General features: G+C 35.9%; 1 protein-coding gene across 2 annotated transcripts; it reads left to right on the top strand.

The window, feature by feature from the left end:
• The first annotated feature begins 6,780 nt into the window (after nt 1–6,780).
• On the top strand, nt 6,781–20,958 carry LOC140819298 (dynamin-2A-like). Of its 2 annotated transcripts, XM_073179304.1 has the most exons (23): nt 6,953–7,082; nt 8,469–8,526; nt 8,642–8,692; nt 8,801–8,921; nt 9,016–9,105; nt 9,409–9,470; nt 9,652–9,766; nt 9,859–10,201; nt 12,253–12,400; nt 13,419–13,520; nt 13,624–13,743; nt 14,145–14,228; nt 14,318–14,445; nt 16,844–16,928; nt 17,136–17,280; nt 17,910–17,986; nt 18,244–18,300; nt 18,775–18,922; nt 19,008–19,156; nt 19,339–19,452; nt 19,519–19,586; nt 19,791–19,963; nt 20,487–20,958. In XM_073179304.1, the coding sequence occupies exons 4-23, from the start codon at nt 8,882–8,884 to the stop codon at nt 20,714–20,716; spliced, it is 2,478 nt and encodes an 825-aa protein (XP_073035405.1). In that variant the 5' UTR covers nt 6,953–7,082; nt 8,469–8,526; nt 8,642–8,692; nt 8,801–8,881; the 3' UTR covers nt 20,717–20,958. The 2 variants fall into 2 exon arrangements, with proteins under 2 accessions (XP_073035404.1, XP_073035405.1); XM_073179303.1 differs by lacking the exon at nt 8,469–8,526 and having other exon boundaries at nt 6,781–7,082.

Raw genomic sequence — 20,958 nt, 5'->3', positions numbered from 1 at the left:
ATGTAACCATCAAGTTGCCGATTATCCCGAGTATTAACATAAATTTCCTCGCCATTATGATTTTCAAGGATGTCAATGAAATAATCTGATTTATCATGTTCTTGACGAATATCATAGGAATTTTATGATTGAAGGCAAGTGCCTCCTCATCCATTTTGATTTCTTGAAGTTTCTTCTTGAGAAAACTTATCCAAACTTGAGGCTTCACCCGAGGCTCCAAGTTCTGCTCAGCTTGTTTAGATCTAGCTATTTCTAAAGAGTTCATGTTAGTTTATAGAACACGTTTTCATTAAAAAGTACATATATATTGATTATACACTTAAGATCATCCAATTACCATATTTTATAACTTTTAACACCGTTGGGATACTAGATTCCTTTCTTTGTTCTAGGATACAATTTACCTTGACTAACATGAACATATGCCACACAACCAAAGATTTTGAGGTGCTTGTATTATGGTTTCACATGGAACCACTTGTGTTCTGGAACCATGCAATCTATGGTAGAAGATGGGGATTTATTTATGAGGCAATATTTTTTTAGGTATCTTGGCCCAAAACTTGCTACGCAAACCACTTTCATTTAACATGCATATAACTTTGTCCATAATAGTTCTATTCATACGTTTTGCCACACCATTTTGCTGTGGTGTGTGTGCGCATGTTCTATGCTTAACAATTCCAGATTTCCCAATAATTGTCAAACTCTTGATTACAAAATTCTAGTCCATTATCAGTTCAATCTCTTCATTTTCTTCTTTGTTTGATTTTCAATTCAGGTTTTCCATTCAACAAATTTTTTAAAAGCCTCATCCTACGTTTTCATAAAATAGATCCATACTTTTCTAGAAAAATCATCAATCAACGAAATAAAATACCATGATTTAGAGTGTCACACCCTTACTCTATACTTAGCATAATCACTATAATCAAAATAGGGTTTGAATGATATAACTATAGTATAAAGAAACTCAAACAAGGGAACATCCATTTGAGGGTTTATAAAAATTTTGGCATGATGTCCCTACATTTTGTTTAAACTAAAAACTCAAGCAATACTATATAAACAACAACATTCATATATATATAAAAACATATTTCATCTACACAAACGTATTCTACTTCATTCTACCCATAGACATAAACATTGTAAAACGTGTTTCAAACCCTGACATTATAAAACTTATAATACATATGCGGAAGCTATACAATAAGAAGCCCGGTTCTTGTCGAGGTGAGACACGTCACAACCATCCCTTGGTGAACGGGCATCCTATGCATCTTCACTACCTGATCCTGTAATACATGAGCTACGTGAGTTTATAAAACTCAATAAGTTGGCACTTATATGTATCAATATGCATCGAAGGAAAATATATATCAAGTCGTGACAACAATGAAACTTTAAACCATGTCATATCATAGCATATATTCATGTTCATGTTTGTACTTGAGCCTCATTAGTTGACCTGTACTACCGTGCTTGCTTTATTATATAGCTACTACTGTGTTGGACGTCAGGGAGCAACCTTTGGCAACCCCACGCCCCATGAACATATATTGGCCAATAGCTTTGGTGGACTTAAAACCACCCATGATGTCAACAAGCTCTATATCATGTAAAATCAATCATTTTTCCTTTCAATGTTCTTGTTCTTGGTCATGACATAGCACCCAACATCAATATTCATGAGTTCCTTACATATTTAATACATAACAATGGCATATGGTGCTATGTTTCATCAATAAACATACTAACAATGTACATATATCAATAAACAATGCAAAGCATTTGAAATCCATAATATTACTCATGTATTACTTCAAGAACAGGCCAACTTACAGTCCAAGCTTAAGAACACTGGTTTGAGACGGTGTTTCTCGCTCCTATGCTGTCAAACATAACAATAATTCAATCACTATATCTATACTAGGTGAAGTTTGCTCCTCTACCTTTATAATAATCAAAAGAGATGAAAACTTACACCTTTAGGAAGCTCTTGGGATGAAGAACAAAGTTCTAACTTCAATTCTATGAAAGGAATGAAGAAGAAAGCATTTGGAAGAAATTCTCTAAGTTTTGTTTCGAGTTTATGCTGTTAGAGAGGTTGAGGATGGTGGAAAGTGCTTAGAAAACCCGATACTTATCTTTTTATACAGCAGGTTCGCTAGGGCGGACGCTTTTTACCGCTAGGGCGAGTAAATCTCGGTCCTACACATTTTATTTCTGCACAGGTTCGCTAGGGCGGACACTTTTGACCGCTAGGGCGAGCAAGTTTCGGCCCTATACATTTTATTCCTGCACAGGCTCGCTAGGGCGGACATTTTTGACCGCTAGGGCGAGCCAGTTTCGGCTCTGCACACTGATTCATCAGAAATCGCTCCAGAAACGGCTCTTCCCTTCATAATCTGGAAAAGTTGTAAACTACAAAGTTGTAGCCCTATGTCTTGCTTTAAGCTCTCCAAATTTCAGGTCATTTGGAGGTCTGAGTAAAAAGTTATGCCCATTCTCCTAACATGTGTCAGTGAAGGAATGACAGTATACACGACACACTTCGGGGCGCTTTTGGCTTGTCTTCCACAATGATTTGGACAAAACTCAAAACTTGAAAGTTGTAGCATTATATCTTAGCTTTCTAATGGTTATGGCCTCACTCAATTTGGATCAATATTCAAATCATTATGCTAAAACCCGTACGAACTACCATATCTACATCTCATTTCCTACAACTTCTATTACACTATTTCTATGTACACCTCTTACTATCACTATTTTAACACATATTCATTCTCAATGCACCATAAACAATATAAAAGTCATGTTCAATCCCAATATCAATACATCAATCAATATGAAAAACATAATGAGCTAATTAGCTATCTAATAATGACATAAACGTATTACTAATCATTTGTACGAGTAACCGGGCATTACATAGAGAGTAAGAAAGGTACCTTAAAAAAACCCCATAAATCAGAATGTATATATAATCAAGAGTTGATTTTGCATTCTGAGCTGGAGTGTTGAACTTAAGCTCATGAGCTTTTTCCAGCACACAATTCTCCCAAAATTCTAGACTATTTATCTGCTTTGAGTCCAGAGGCCTTGCTTACTAATTTCATGGAGACCTTTGATTTTCATATGACCGAGTTTTTTGTACCGTAACTCTGTATGCTTGGTAGGTGCAACCATGTTTGCCTCCATTGAAATGGTATTTTCTAGCAAGACATATAGTCATTCTTTTAAAATTCCTTTCATAAACACTAAATATCCTTTTACAACCTTCAACGTATAATTTTGAGCATTGTGGCTAAATCCCTTTTGATCCCGTACTCCTAAAGAGATCAAATTTATATTTAGGTAAGGGATGAATCCTACTTCATTGATAATCTCGACTGATCCATCCCACATCCTCGACTTTACTGAACCCATATCATGAATCTTACAAGATCCATTGTTTCCCATCAAGACTTGTCCAGAATTCACTTCTTTGAAATCCAAGATCCAATCTCTTCTTGGAGACATATGATATTTACAACTAGGGTTCGTAATCTATTCATCCTTTGGATCATCGGTGGACATTGTTAGGACCTCTGATTATTTTTATCCTTCTAGCACATTTGCTACATGACTTGTTGGATTTGTATCTTGCTTTTGATTAACTTTGCTTTGAGGGAAATTTATCCTAAAATGGCCTTATTTCTTAAATATCTATCAAGATTTCTTGGGTCTTGATTTAGATCTAGACTGATTTCTGGCTCCGTATCCATAATCCTTTCTTTCAGCATATTTGTCTGCCTCTGACATTTAGTCCTTCACTGACATATTTATATTGTTTTCATGCTACCCTAAGATCCAATTCCTTCGAGTAAGCAACACCCACCACTTTTTCAAGGGTGAAATGCCTCTTCCATACTTCAGAGTATCCCTTTGTTGATCGTACTATTTCGGCAAAGAATTCAACAGAAAGCATGATCTTCTTCATCATTGAACATGTAACGTCCCAGATTCGACGACTGTCCTCACTGTATCAAGACGAGTCTTTCCAGCGTGCTTATGTCCTCACTCACACGCACCCTAGGAAACTTCGTAGGAGGTCACCCATCCCAAAATTGCCCCAAGTCAAGCACGCTTAACTTTGGAGTTCTTATGTGATGAGCTACCGAAAAGAAGATGCACCTTCGTGATATGAGTAGTACCAATCAAATCTTTTTAAGCCCTCTTCAACTGTATAGTCTCGGAATCCTTCTCATTCCCGTGTGGGTCGGTTCATTCATGTTACCTCCACCTAGAAGCCTGCCAAGAGCCACTCATTGTCCGTGCAACTGATGGCACCGGCGATCACCCCCCGCCCTCTTCGGCCCCGGGCCTCACATGCCCACCAGCTTCCGCTTGGTTCGTCCCCGAACCACACCGTACTAAGAGAGATCGGCTCCGATATCAACTGTAACGCCCCAGATTCGACGACTGTCCTCACTGTATCAAGACGAGTTTTTCCAGCGTGCTTATGTCCTCACTCACACGCACCCTAGGAAACTTCCCAGGAGGTCACCCATCCCAAAATTGCCTCAAGTCAAGCACGCTTAACTTTGGAGTTCTTATGTGATGAGCTACCGAAAAGAAGATGCACCTTCGTGATATGAGTAGTACCAATCAAATCTTTTTAAGCCATCTTCAACTGTACAGTCCATTACATTGAACAGTCTCGAAATCCCTCTCATTCCCGTGTGGGTCGGTTCATTCATGTTCCCTCCACCTAGAAACCTGCCAAGAGCCGCTTATTGTCCGTGCAACTGATGGCACCGGCGATCACCCCCCGCCCTCTTCGGCCCCGGGCCTCACAGAACACTTCTATGTTCTCAAAATTAGAGAACAACTTGGTAAATTCATCGATGTTTTCATCTATGCTTTTGTTCTCATCCATCTTAAATCCATAGAAATGTTGACTCATATAAATTCTATTGGGAAGAGCCTTTGTCATATACAATTGTTCTAACTTATTCCATGATTTCTCCTTCACAACTTTCTTGAGGATTTGATCGCTTAAACTTAGGACAATAATATTTCTTGCATTCTCTAAGATCTCACATTTGTTTGTAATGGTGTTTGGCAAATTTGATTCACCCTTGAGAGCATCATCCAGCCTTAAATTTCTCAGACGAGCCATCATCTTTTCTCTCCATCGATTGAAATCATTTCTTTACCTCGAATTTTGATATCGACATATTGATATTTGCCCCTGGCCAGTAGACTTTCCTCAAGGAATCAACTCAAGACTTCACTCAGAGATCTAACACCTCCATAACAACTAAGTCAAGATCCTTCAACAATAAATAAACCTAGCTCTAGTACCACTTTGTTATAACTAGTACCAAATAATCCACTAAAGAAAGCAAAAACGATTTATGCGGAAATAATAGAACATCAACACATGAATTTTACTTGGTTCAGATTATGACCAATCCTACATCCAAGGTTATGATAATCATCCAATTGAATCCAAAATGAGTTACAGAGATATTCAATTCTCATAAAGATTACAACAAGATCCTACGCCATATATATGAGACAATTTATACTGTGTATACATCCCCATTTAAAATTTATACATTTCGTATCCAAATAATTATATCCTAAATTCTATTACAATTAAAGTGTATTTCAATCCACTTCATACTAAGGTGGATTTCAAATACCACAAAAGCTCCAATAAGATCATTTTATATAAAACTATTTTGTGAGACGAATCTCCTATCCAACATAAACAATGAAAAAAATATTACTTTTCATTTTATGTATATACCAAGTTAATCGATGCTGCAAATATAGATTTGTAATATCGTTTCACGAATCATTCTCAAATACACCTGAGTTCGCAAAATCAAATATCTGTTTTTAAATCAAATTAATCGATTCGATCCAAGCTGTACTTAATAAAATATATAAAAACTTATTTAATTTCATCATGAGGTAAATCTACCTTAATTTAATACATTATAGTAGGGGTGATCAAATTTTTTTACTAACCGCCCGAACCGAATTGCACCATACCGTTTTTCATAATATTTTATAAAAACTGCGATTAAAAATATTAATCATAAACCGCACCGCATACGCGGTTCGGTTATTTTTTTGGCCAAGAACCGCACCAAACCCCACCGCCTAAATCGCTTGCCATAATATTAGGCCTAGAATTATAATAATTTGTAAATAACATGTTCAAATAAATAAGTCATCATTCATTATATCACATCTCTCTTCAAAATTATTATTTTACATATAAAACTTATCTTTTTCTCAATTATTCTTCATATTAGTCTTTTATTAAATATTTATTTCTTTTGTTACAATATATTATTTGAACTTTGAAAGTATAAAAAAAAAGATAAAATAATGTAAATGTCATTTTTGTTGTGAATGTGTTGTGTTGTTAAATTATTACTTTGGTTTTGAATCTTGATTATTGTTTTATCTATTTTGATTTTTATATATTTTGAACTATATTTTATATTTGAAGACAATATATTGTTGTTGTTTTCAAATAAATTAGAATATATATTCTAATATATTTTTCATGTAAAAAACCGTAAACCGACCGCAACCGCTTGAAACCGCAAGGCTATTTTTTCATGTAAAACCGTAATTAATTTTTCAAAATACTAACCGACTGTATATGACAATTCGGTTTGAATTTTTTAAAATAACCGCAAAACTGCACCGTGATCACCCCTACATTATGGTTTAAAAAAAGCTCCCTTCCATATCTAGGATCTGTTCCTTGTTACTAATTTTGAAAAGAAAAAGTTCAAAATTTCGAATATAACCGGCCCCTCCCCCTCCCCTCCCCCCTCCGCCCTAAATCCACAATATTCAAACGCATTCGTACCTCAATTCTACCATTGGATCTCCATTTCTTGTTGATCCAATCGATGGAGGCGATCGAGGAGTTGTCCAAGCTTTCCGATTCCATGCGCCAGGCCGCGGGCCTGCTTGCCGACGAAGATATTGACGAAAACTCATCTTCTGCTTTCTCTAAACGCACCTCCACTTTTCTCAATGTTGTTACTCTCGGAAGCACTGTGAGTTCATTATTCCTACCTTTGATTCATCGTTATTTCTTTTCAATGTCTTTGATTGACTGGTGCTGTTAGATTCACGAGCTAGCTTAGTTTTGGATCTACAAGTTCATTCTAATCATCTGGAATGTGAGTTGGCGTTATATTTCGTGTGATTCTTGATTACCATTTTATTCCACGTCCGAATGCAGTTTTAGGTTCACTAATTATGAATTAGGAATAATGAGGCGGACCATTATTTATTAGTCAATTTGTGGTTAGGTAGAATGGGTTCGTTATGGATTATGTGGTTTTGGTTTGCTATATTAAGGTGTGATTGTGCATGTCGGTGTTCTTTGTATGTTGTTGGTTCAGTGCTTAGCCTTTACCATGAATATGTAATTTGAAGTTTGTCACAATGGTATGAGGTGAGAGGCCTGGCCCAGAAGAATAGATCAATAGATATTTTGTTTATTTTCTGATTTTGTCTATATATCAGTTCACTGGATGAAGCACATATAAACCAACAGTGGTTGTCATTTGTGTTATAGTCTCTTGAAATGATAAGTATTTACTGAGCATCAGCCTCTTTTTCTATCGAAGCTACTTTTCCACGATTCATAATATTCCGGTTCACACCTTTAAAGTTAGAATCCTTTGGTCTGTTGTTTTACCAATTTTTTCCTACTCTCTTTTGGCATTGCTTGTATATTTTGAACCTCTTAAGTTGGTATGCTTTATTTTTGGTGTCCTTATCAAATTCTAAAGCTGACAAATATTGGCCTAGTTTCCAGTGAGTTTCTTGACTTGTCCTCTTTTAGAACTAGGTGCATTCTATCAAAGTCAAGTAAATAGCAATTGAAAAGAAAAAAAAATTCTCTTTTCTCAAGGAAATCACTTCTTAATTCTTATCTAAGGAAAATGAGCAGTTCCTTGATTATTAAGCATGATATAAATAACAATATTGGGGATTAATAAGCATGGTACCAATTGTTAGCTTGGATTTCACTTATTTAACGTGGATTATATCTTCGGGTCCAGTATTGAAGGGCGCTGAAACCATTGTCGGAGAGGCATAGGGATATGGAGAGGCAGAGAGATGTACCAAATAATTCATGTTTCATGTCTTTCTATTGTATGAGTACCATGCTACATGTCTTTCTGTTGTATCAGTTCCTGAGGACTTGAGATTGGGAAATAGTTGTGAATTGTGAGTTTGTCTGCCGGGATATGATATTCTGAAGTGATGAATCATTGATTGATAGACTTGTACTTCGCTGGATCATAAAAATTTGCTGGAACTTACCTGACCAAGTGTATCAGGAAATAATGATATTCTATTAATGGCATACCTGTATTTAAATCATTTTCTGTGCCATCCTGTTTGAATATTTTGACAATCGATAACAGATATCGGATCTGTGCTGGTGTTGCTCCAGAATTATGCATTTTTAGAATCTGCATCTGAGTGAGCATCTTTCGTAAAATTATATGCACAGGAATTACTTAATAGAACTATTTTTTTATCTGTATCATAATATTGTAAATTAATAATATAGTTCGATGTTGAACAATTACTTCAGGGTGCAGGTAAGTCTGCTGTATTGAATAGTCTAATCGGGCATCCTGCACTGGTAAGTATTTCTAGTTTGTTGATCCTTGATTTTTTTTATCATACGGTATGCACCCTCAATTATTTCTGTGTGAACCATATTTCATGTGTTTAACCTTCAATTTTTCAGCCAACTGGCGAAGGTGGTGCCACACGTGCTCCGATATGTGTTGATTTAATAAGGGATAACTCTCTAAACAGCAAATCCATTATGTTGCATATTGACAACAACTCTCAACAAGTTTCTGCTAGTAGGCCCTCTAACTGAACTTTAGCATATATCATATTTGCATAAGCATCAATTAGCTCTTATGTGTTTCTTCTTCTTTCTTTGTTCCATCATAGGTGGTCTTCGGCGTTCATTACAGGACAGGTTGAGCAAAATTTCAGGCAAGAGTCCTGATGAGATATACTTGAAGCTCCGAACTAGCACAGGTGCATTTGAACTAATAATTTCTTTGCTTAAAATTTTTTACAGAACTGTAGGTGGCTTTTTTATGCTGTTTCCTGCATCTGATTATCCAGTTGTACAATTTACTTTTTATTTTAACTGTTGCTGGCAGTGAATTGGCTAAACATGCCCATTCTGCCCACCACATTAAGCTTCCGAGACAAGTTACTTATTTTCATCTTCACCTTTTCTCAAAGCATTCAAACGTTTGTTTTTCTGACAAAAATGTTCACTAAATTGCTTTATATGTTCATTACCATCTTGTTCTTTGTCACATTGTTTTGCAGCTCCATCATTAAAACTGATTGATTTGCCTGGGGTGGATAAAGGAAGTCTTGATGATGCATTGGTGAGAGTTTCTAAGGAGATTTTAATGCTTGAAAATGCATATGTAATTGTACTTCATATTGAATCTTGGTTTTATACTCATGTTCTGCTTTTTGCATATTGCCTGAATCAGAATAAGAATTCATAACCTGACACTTGGTTGTAATTTAATTCAATGGTCTGATGGATTGTTTTGGTCACAGGGTCGATATGCTGAACACAATGATGCAATATTGGTGGTTGTCATTCCTGCTTCCCAAGCTCCAGAAGTTGCATCGGCAAAAGCCATTAGAATGGCGAAGGAGCTTGATGGAGAATGTAGGTTACATTCATTTGTCAAGTGTGAATTTCTAAAGAGATTCTGATGTCGTAGCGTATTTGTTAAAATTCTCTATGTTATTGTTTATTAGGTACAAGAACTGTTGGTGTTATTAGTAAGATAGATCAGGTTGCTTCAGAAACAAAAATTCTTGCTGCTGTAAAAGCTCTTTTACTAAATCAGGGGCCACGAAGTACAGCTGACATCCCTTGGGTTGCTTTAATTGGACAATCTGTCTCCATAGCATCAGCTCAATCGGGAAGCGTCGGAGCTGACAGCTCTTTGGAAACTGCGTGGCAAGCTGAGAATGAGAGTTTGAAATCTATTCTTACAGGAGCCCCGGAGAGCAAGCTTGGGAGACTAGCCTTGGTAGAAACTCTTGCTCAGCAGATCCGAAACCGTATGAAAGTCAGGCTTCCAAGTCTCCTCTCTGGGTATACTCTTTCTTCAAGTTACTTTTATTTTCAACTGTGCTCATCCATTTGGGAGGGATTGTTTCTTTCCATAATCTCTAACCATGGTATTACTTTTATACTTGTTTTCCTTTTAAACATAATTTATGCTGCATTTCTTGGGGAAGATGATATTTGATATCCTTGGGAAATTGTCATCTGAATACCTTTTTAGATTATGAATTGAGTCTGAAGAAACATGGCATTTTGATAAGAATAAAAAAATTGTTCCTAATTATTATGTATGAAATAGGAGGATAATACATCCTTGTGATCAATCTCTCCAAAAAGTATCTGAAGTTCAACCCAATTGGAGTGCCTCCTCGTTTCCAGATCCCTTTTAGTTGCTGCTATCACCAACTTCATTTTTTTTGAATTTTTCCTTCCCAAACATTGATTTTCACAAGTGTTACTGGTCATAATCAAATGAAAACCATATTCCTCCAAGATCTTACACCATTTAGATACAGTGATTAAGCAAGAGAAAAATGCTATCACTGGATTCTCATTGCCATTTTTCTTAGGTAAAGATATATAATGTGTTGTGATAAAGCATGTTTTGTTTGATAAAATTTTAATGAGTATGATAAATTTTACATTTTGTGTTGTTGAGACAAACATTGATGACAATTTGGTATATAAAATGATATTTGTAGCAGTGTTTTCAAAACCGTGTGTTCAGCTGTTAATAAATAAATATTTTATAAAATTTTAAATTATAGATTATGCATTTATGTGCAATTTATTTTTTTTTAATAAAAATTAATATGATTTTGCATTTTATATCATTTTTAATATTGATTTCTAATTATTTTTCTCTATTTTTTAATTTTATTTAGTTTCATCGTGTAATTATTTATGTAATGTGTGTGCAAATAAAAAAATATAAACCATCAAAGAATAGAATTCAAATCACGTAGCTTCTAACCTTCAAAACTCATAAATTTCAATTCAATTTATATATCAACTAGTTGATAAAATTCAGATTCTTGAACTAAGTTAATGCTCAAAAACATATTTTTTTTATAAAAATTACTGAACTGACCGATACAGAATGTTGAAAAAAATTAATTCTTTGACAAATCATTTCTTCGTATTAAAGTTATCATAAAATGATAATTTAATCCCATCTAATTATGCTTCCCAACAAATTTATACTAAATTATATTGATTACATAATTAAAATATTATCATCATTAATTAATCTTTTTATATTAAAAAAATATCCAATAATTGGCCCAAAATCATAAAATGAAGGTAAAATAGATTACATGACAGACATGTATTTTAAATTCTTTCGTGGGTAAATTTGTAATTTATGTTATATTTTAAGAAGTAGATTGTGAATCCTTCTAAAAGAAAAGGATGTCTTTTCAATCAAGTAAGGTTTTTTTTTACACGGGCTTCATGATTAATTGGGCCCATAAAAATGAGACAAACATGAGTTTAACAATTTATCCTTCACTTATCAGTCACACCAAACATAGCCTTAGAGTACACCAACTCGGGAGCATCTTTGAGTAAGTTGTGTGTCGTGGTATACCATGAGTATTCAAACTCGTTAACAACCCAAACTAAAACTTTTAACCTGGGAGGTTATGCCTTGCCAGGTTTCCAAATAAGGGGGTAAAGATCTCCACATAGTAAAAATTTGGTTAGAGACAAATATCTGTGGATGATTATTTTTTATGGACTGGTCATAAGACTAATTGACCTGAAGTCGTTAGTTTCAAATGAACCGGAATTCCTAGGTATAAGGGAGATGTAGGTCTCATTTGTGATGTTAATGATTCCATAGAAGTACAAAATTCACATCTTACCTCTGTTATATCTCTTATAAGATCCCAGCATTCTTGAGAAAACTTAAATTTATGAGGAGTTTTCAGTGCTGTAAGTTTTGTCAGATGCATAAAAATTATTTTGTTAATGATGTCGGATACTTTTAAACTGATCCTTATTCTCCCAGTCTACTTACAGTATCTAGAACCTATATTTGAGTTGTCGATTATATTTTTAATTTGCTACTCCTTCAGGCTTCAGGGTAAGTCCCAAACAGTAGAGGATGAGCTTTTCAGACTCGGTGCACAGATGGTTCAGAGTTCGGAGGGTACAAAAGCATTAGCACTGGAGCTTTGCCGTGAATTTGAAGACAAGTTTCTTCAACACATTTCTACTGGAGAGGTGAGATATGGAAATAAGCTCTATCATTATCATGCAAACAAATGTGAAGGTGATTATTGTAAAAGGTGCCATTTTTACGTAGTGTTGGATTTGGCAGCATACTCGATCTAATTGGTAGTGATATCAGGAATTGTTGGTGTTTCTTCTCTTTTTTATTCAATTCTCTGTATCTCGAATTCATGTGACCTTGTTCTAGAACAACCCAACTAGCATAAATTACCTGGCTAATTTTATGGTGTTTGATACTTTTGTTTTCTGAAATTGTACATGTTGTAACATTTGATGCACTTGGCTTGTTGAATGGTCGTGATGTAAAATATTGACACTTGCAATCATTATGGGGTGATATTTCCAGTATCTTGAGAAGATTATCTCGACAGCTGGACGTTGAGATTATTGACTCATCTTAAAATAATAAAGAATCTTGAATAGTTTGTATGGATGTGGTTTAGAATTTAGTAATTGCTTTGTCGCACATTCTAGGAATTCACTGGCTGTCAAATTTTGTTTTTCGCCGTCTGCCCATATTTGTTTAATTTATTCTGATCTGTTCCAATATCATTAAAGAAATGATTCCTTTAAGATTGGCACTGCTGGTTTGATTTTGTTGGATTTACTTGATGAATTTCTTTTTTGGTGGTAGAGTGCTTATTAAATGGATGTTCCTTTTTCTACCTGCAAATTGGGTAATTTAAACTAGGATTTTGCGACATATTGAAGAGATTGTGGCCCTTTTTTCCCCTTGTTGTTGCATTCTGAGGAAACAAATAGAATTCGGATCTTTTATGCTTTTCTCGTTCTCCATGATATAGTGCTTGTTTAATTGTGCACTTCCATTTATTTATGTCTGATGCTTGCATCCACATTTCACTTATATCATCATACCCTTCATTGAAACAATCTTTTGGACATTGTTTTTTATATTATCATGCAACTGTATATTTATGGAAGATGATGTGAGCAGCATAAGTATGTTTTTACTTTGCTAAGATTATAAATAACATCACTTTTCTTCCAGGGTGGTGGGTGGAAAGTTGTTGCTAGCTTTGAAGGAAATTTCCCCAATAGGATCAAGCAGCTTCCACTAGATAGACATTTCGACATAAATAATGTGAAGAGGGTATGTGTTGTCTTACTTTGCTGCATGATCTCTAGGTATCTAATTTGAGCCATAATCCCTATTTTGCATGCTTACTGGGATGATTTTTTTTAATTGGTTCCAGATTGTTCTTGAAGCAGATGGTTATCAACCGTATCTTATATCTCCTGAGAAAGGGTTGAGGTCTTTAATCAAGGGTGTTCTGGAGCTTGCAAAAGAACCTTCACGTCTTTGTGTTGATGAGGTGAACTAGTGTTGTCTTTTGTTTCCTTTCTCAGGTTATGTTGTTTAATTAAATGTTTCCCTTGGATAGTTTCTGCTACATGTATTTGATTTTTTTCCTAATCAGTTATCTTAACATGAAATACCCTCCTATTTATATTTTCCCGATTCTTACTATTGCAATGATCTAGTCAAGTAATTTAACTTCAATTTGATCTGCAAGTGAGATCGATGAATCCCAACGACTAAATTTTCAGGTTTGTTACAAGCAATGACTCCTATAATGTGGTCCCTTACCTTCATTTTTCTTTGGTCCATCTTTCTGATCTAGAGCAATTTTCATTCCTTTTCATGCAGTAAGAAATCGTGCTTCTTCCAGTTGTGCATTGTTTTGTTCTAATGCTAGTAAAAATCTTTGAATAGGTGCACCGGGTACTCGTCGATATTGTCTCAGCTGCTGCAAATGCGACTTCAGGCCTTGGACGATATCCTCCATTTAAGCGAGAGGTAAACATGACTTGTGATTTTAAAATGCATCACAAAATTCAGATATATTTTGTTAGTTCTTGATGGAATATAAACTGTTGTTAACATAGGTTGTAACAATTGCCATAACCGCTTTGGAAGGATTCAAGAATGAAGCAAGAAATATGGTTGTTGCTCTTGTTGACATGGAACGGGCATTTGTTCCTCCACAGCATTTTATACGTTTGGTGCAGAGGCGGTGCGTTCAATGGCTAGTCATGCATTGGAAATTCCCCTTCCCTACCCCTTTAGTAATTTTTAGACGTTGAAACTTTCTTATGTCGCTTGTCAAACACATTGTATCTTTGTGAGCTCTTTTGACCCCAGTTTTTTGTTTGATGTGTCAATGTTGGCCTAAAAGCTTCCCACTTTTGTTAGCTGATTTAGGGATATCATTACTGTTAGGAACTAAATTTTCAATCGATTCAAAGTAAAAAGTATAACAATAATTCGAGTGAAACACTCAGCCAAAGGATTAAATCCTTTACAAAATACCTTAGCTCAAGCTAGTAACTCACTAAACTGTAAAAATGTGAATGAATATCTCCTAACAAACTCCTCTATTTAATCCCTCTCTCCCAATCTAGATTCTTCCGGTTATTTCGAGATATAGGAGGCTTGGGCTTCCTCTGGCCTATTTGGTCTTGGCCCACTATAAGGCCTGGGCCTCTCTCATTTTGGGCCTGACTTTGGACCTCCTTCCTGGGCTTTCTCGGTCCGACAAAAGTGGGATCCGACAAAAGTGGGACCATAACAATACCGTCTTCTTGAAAATAAGTCTTGTCCTCAAGACTGAAACTTGAACTTTCATTGTCTACGATATCAACGTCCATAGCAGCTCTAATCCTTAAACTGGGAACTTTTAAGCCACCGACCTGGCCAAACCTTTTAACAAAAGTATTGACCACTTCGGTTGTCAATAATTGAGCTGGAAGTTGGATTCCTGGTGATAATGCTGTCTTTCCACTTTCCAGTATGTAAAGTCTCATCAATATTTGTCATCATACCCCAGTACAATGTTCAGAATGCGAGGGTTATTGACCCAGCTCGTAGACCTCCAAAAATCGGACAAACCCCAGCTGGAACCTTGAATTTATCTTTGATCGACTGGATGGTCGGGGTGAAACAGGATAGTAAGCGACATATCAATTTACTAATCTTAACTCAACTATAAACTCGCCACATAACCGGTTGGATGTATCTTGATTCCCATCTTCTCCTTTGACACTGTTTGTATTCCCTCAATTAAAAATTTTGAGATACAGTTTCGCCTAACACCCATATACTCTGTTATCATAAAGAGAATACTAGCATGTTTTCTGATGTGTGGATCCATCCAGCCCACATAAAAAACAATTAACCGAAAACCTAGGTCTCTGAATAGATTACCAAAATTCAGAAAATCAAACTGATACTCTTTAAACCTGGTAGAAATGTTCAGTATGATTAGATTCTTTGAGTCAAAATCAAGAATCTCAAAACACATTTCCAAGAAAATAAAGCTGCTAGGTAGATCCCACCACTCCAGGTTCCCTATATCTAGTGTGATTACGTATTTAACATCAGCATGGATTAGGTCCTTAGCTTTGTTCATACATAACAACAGCCCCAATTTATTTATCTCTGCATCTGCTGCTTCTTCACCCCTATTTACGATTTTGTCAATTTGCATCCCCCATTCCTCGCTGGCTTCAATGACCACACCCACAACTACCAATGGGGCAGAACTTTTTCGACCTATCCTGCCGGATGCAACCTTTGGACCTTAATTTCTAAGCTTAGAACTAATTCTGGAACAGTAAATCTTATAATATAGGTAACAACTTTATCATTAACTTCAAAATGAGCCTAACCATGGGGTGGCAGATTCAATTATACGGAGAATATCATGCTTGGTCATAAATACGAGCCTAGCCATGGGGTTAGCATGTGGGGGTATATAATACGCGAATGGGATGTTCAAATTTAGTCAGACCCAAGTCCATGAGCTTAACATGGTATCAGAGCCCAAGCTCACTTTTATGTGTTAGACTATCCTTATGGGTCACCCTTAATGTTTTGTAAACTTCACGTTCTGAGTGTTTTATTCCTGATTGCGAGAAGGTTGTGTTTGACCACATCGACAAGATTAAGTTCTTGAGAGTTGTATATATGGATTCGGACAATCCTTTCCCCTTGAGCTAGTTTTTGGGATGATGCTAGGTTCAAATCCATGATCTTAACATGATATCAGAGCACATACCTACCTTTATGTATTGGACTGCTTTTAAGATCATCAGTTTGAGCGTAACTCCACCCAAAAAGATAGTTAAGGGGAGATGATTTTCCAAGTCTTTATATACAACTTCCAAGAACTTAATGCAGCCGATGCGAGACATCTAACACACCCTTACACCCCGGAACGAACAACTAGAGCGTGAAGTTTACAAGACATTAATTGGCGGGTCTGGGCTCTGATACTATATTAAGATCATGGACTTGAACTTAAGTTCACCTCAAAAATTAGCTCAAAAGGATATAATTGTCCAAATCCATATATATAACTCCCAAGAATTTGGTCCGACAAATGCGAAACATCTAACATATTTTTTTCACAGAATGGATCGACAGAGACGGGAGGAGGAGCTTAAAGGCCGGTCATCAAAAAAAGCATCTGAGGCTGAATCGTCCATATTGAATAGGGTACATTGTATATTTTGTTTATTTATTATTTCACGCATGAAATTTCACAAATGCCTGAGATTGGTCTTTTTCATCGTATTTTCATTGTAATTTGTAACGTCATGCCAACTGCCATGTGTTCACAGTTCCACTGAAGAAGTTTACTTTTTATTATCTTAGAATTTGTTATTAGTGTGCTCCTCTGAGTGTCTTGAGTGCTTGACTCAGGCTACTAGTCCACAAACTGTAAGTCAACAAAGTGGGGGGAACTTAAAATCTATGAAAGATAAGCCCAATCAGCAAGACAAAGATAAAGATACACAACAAGCGTCTGCCTTGAAGACAGCAGGGCCTGAAGGAGAAATAACAGCAGGTTCATGTTAACAGTTACCTCTTTGTTTTTATTGACCTTTATTTGAAGTTTATTTTGTATAATATGAAAGAAGTTGTATATTGTCTTTCCTTATCTACTCAATCTATAGGTGGTTCTGTGTTTATGTTCAACTAGTTGTATGTTCTGCATGATTGTAGTTCTGAACCGTTCTTGTTTGTCATTTTATAAAGTTTCAGCCCAATGCTGCAAATTGAGCCGGAGTATTTGTGTTGAATTTGAACATTTTTTGAAAGATAAATTCTGCGAGAACTGATGGTAAAATCGAGTAAGAATCAGTTTGATGAATTGAGGTTGGCAGAAGCCTGCCATTTGCATTTTCTGCAAAATTCCAACCTGAGAAACAGGTCATAAATCACTGAAGCCACAATTGATCCCATGAACGCCATGGATAAGCTAGTTTTTGTTTAAGTTGCAGATGGTTGGAAGTCAAGAACACTATTTCTATTTTGAGTTAATTTTCTTCCTAGTCTTGTTCTGTAATTTTTTTAATCTTTCACTCCATGGTTGACAGTTACATTGTTTTGCTGCAAGCTGGTTGAGTGACAATTTAGTTTTGGTAGTTCATTTTTTGGGAAAAAATTGTGGTTGACTTCTGGTCGCTTCTACAGGTTTTTTATTGAAGAAGAGTGCCAAAACCAATGGTTGGAGCAGGAGATGGTTTGTTTTGAATGAAAAAACAGGAAAAGTGAGTTGCTCAAAGTTTACTTATTAAATTGCCATGGTACTGATACCCTGCACTTTCTTTCCGCTGTTTGGGTTTGGCGTGAAGAAAATCTGAAAATGTATTTGGATTATTTTGATTGCCTTCAAACATTACATTGTAGTGTCATACCTTTTTGTTGTAAAAGAAAGTTGGACACTTTGGTTTGTCACCGGTTCTGGTTTATTCCCTTTTTATTACTGATTATCTCATTTGGTTGAATTGTCTGCATTTTGTTGCAGCTTGGATACACGAAGAAACAAGAAGAGCGTCACTTTCGAGGCGTCATTACGTTGGAGGTGTGCCCTGCATCTGATGACTGTTCGCTACCCTTTTTGGTTTTTATTTTTGAGAAAAAAAACTACCAACCTTACGGATATTCCTGTTTGATGAGAATCCTCTCAGCTTTCCGTTTTGTTTAATGTTTCTTGTCACTTTGTACCATCTAGAGAAAATGGTGGCATGGACATTTGAAGATGGCAATGCTCTTATTTTTGTGTCTTCTCAATGCTTTTAGCAATAAGAGAATATTTATGGCATATTGCAAAAACAGAAATATCTGTCGTATTTTTGTTGTTTTATCTTTTGATGTACCAATAGTTCAACATATACGTTACTTGTATAAAATTTAGGACATTTGTTGTATCTTGAATGCCATGATTTTTTTGTATTGTATAATGTTTAGCTGTTAAAGTTTTCGATATGACTTGATATGCTTGGAAGATTGGCGTTTGAAATTTCTCCTTTGTGTATTCTTTTGCTGAAACTATCAGGAATGTAACTTAGATGAAGTCTCAGAGGAAGAGGAATCTCCTTCAAAGAGTTCAAAAGATAAAAAGGCAAATGGTCCTGATACTGGGAAAACACCCAGTCTTTTATTCAAAATAACAAACAGGGTTCAATACAAGACAGTTCTAAAAGGTATGTTATTTTACCTTTTTTTCCATCATGTATATTTTTGTTATATTTACTACCAAATTAGCTAGTAATTCTTTGATGTTTGTAGCCCATAGTGCTGTTGTTTTAAAGGCTGAGAGCATGGCAGATAAAATCGAGTGGTTGAATAAACTCAGAAATGTTGTTAGCTCTAAGGGAGGTGAAGTTAAGGGTGAATCTGCCCCTTCAATGCGGCAAAGTCTTTCTGATGGTTCACTTGTAAGTGATTCATGACCTGTCTCGGTCTTCTTGCCTTCTTGGTGCATCTATGGTCCCAACCAATTTCAATCAATGATGATTGCTGCACGGTCTAATTTTTGCCTGCTTTATCCATTAGGATGTATTTTTCTATATCAATGGAGAGTTCTATAAACATGTTTTCTTTTGGTTGCCCCATGTAGGATACAGTGGCCAGAAGACCTGTAGATCCGGAGGAAGAACTTCGATGGATGGCTCAAGAAGTGCGTGGTTATGTTGAAGCTGTTCTTAACAGTCTGGCTGCCAACGTCCCTAAGGTCAGATTTTACTGCAACATGTTTTATCTTAGGCCCCGTTTTCATGTATGTATCGTTTGATTTCAGGCGGTTGTTCTATGCCAAGTAGAGAAGGCAAAAGAAGACATGCTTAATAAATTGTACATTTCTGTCAGGTAAGTTTCATGTTTTGCATCTATATATTTATTTGTTTTCGTGTTATTGAACAAATGTGAAGTTTTCTTGGAAAATGTATTTTGTCAATCTTGTTTTATTGATCAAATGATTCAAATCTATGTACGTGGATTCAACATAGTATTTTAATATTATATTTTTCATTCTTATTCTCTTATCAAGTAACGATATATATGGGATTATAGTGCCCAAAGTGCAGCAAGAATAGAAGAACTGCTCCAGGAGGACCAGAATGTGAAGCACAGAAGAGAACGCTATCAAAAGCAATCATCTCTACTTTCCAAGCTTACTAGGCAATTGAGTATTCACGACAATCAAGCAGCTGCAGCTTCCAACATATCAAATGGCGGGGGTGCAGGTAATGACTGTCTTTATCTCGTATCTCTTTTGTTAAAACACCATATCAAATGACTTCTCAAGTTTCAACTCATATCTCTTTTGTTCGCCTGATATGATAGTTAACTGAATGAAAGACGCACTCTCATGGTGGAACTGTTTCTGTAGATGAAATCTGACATAAAGTGATAAAAATATTTTTTATGGATGAAACACTACTGTCTTGTGGAGAATACTCTTTGGAAGAGAATCCAATCAGCATGATTGGAATAATGAAATGTTCATCATTATAGAGGCGAGAGGGTAAAACACAAAAAGTGACTGGAAAAGGGTAACAATAGACACATGGAGGAATGTTATTTTCACACCTATTATCATGTATACTTGATCTCCGTTCCTATTTGATCATTTCAATGCAGTTGGGATCATAATGATAGCTTCTTTGTTATTATGATTAATGTGATATCATCATTATCATTGTTTACATTTTGTTCATGCGTACATTTCTCTGTGATGTAAATTGTGCTCCTGTCCAAAATTTGCAGCGAGTAGTCCAACTGCTTCTGGTACATCAGGTGATGACTGGAGATCTGCATTTGATGCTGCTGCCAATGGTCCATCAGATTCCTACTGGGATTCTAAGTCTAATGGTCACAGTCGCCGGAAAAGTGATCCAGTTCAAAATGGTAATTTAAGCTCAGAGCCGAATTCCAGCAGTCGTCGCACACCCGTTAGAATGCCACCTACTCCTCCATCTTCTGGACAACGCTCATAGAATCGAGATAATTTTGCTGATTGATTCTTGCTTGTTGCCGAACTGTTGCGTGTATTGTGAAACATTTTATTGAGTCCTTATCGAGCTCAAATCATGCTCTATTGTATCTATAGATCCAGTACATGCACACACCTGTGTAGATAAATATGAGGATTGATGATGTCTTCGTGGTGGCTGAATTTTTGGTTGTGTATTGTCAAATGACATATTATGACGTTCATTATTCCATTGGGAATTTGTCA

Source organism: Primulina eburnea, chromosome 18, assembly GCF_022965805.1.
Source record: "Primulina eburnea isolate SZY01 chromosome 18, ASM2296580v1, whole genome shotgun sequence".
In the NCBI taxonomy this organism is placed as follows: domain Eukaryota; kingdom Viridiplantae; phylum Streptophyta; class Magnoliopsida; order Lamiales; family Gesneriaceae; genus Primulina; species Primulina eburnea.
Note: the sequence above shows the minus strand (reverse complement) of the source record. Positions and strands in the feature narration are given on the sequence as shown.

Coding starts and splice junctions, on each gene's coding strand:
- LOC140819298 (XM_073179303.1), top strand. CDS start 6,933: ATGGAGGCGATCGAGGAGTTGTCCAAGCTTTCCGATTCCATGCGCCAG. Junction 8,693..8,800: donor TAATCGGGCATCCTGCACTG/GTAAGTATTTCT, acceptor TCAATTTTTCAG/CCAACTGGCGAAGGTGGTGC. Junction 9,471..9,651: donor GAAGTCTTGATGATGCATTG/GTGAGAGTTTCT, acceptor TTTTGGTCACAG/GGTCGATATGCTGAACACAA.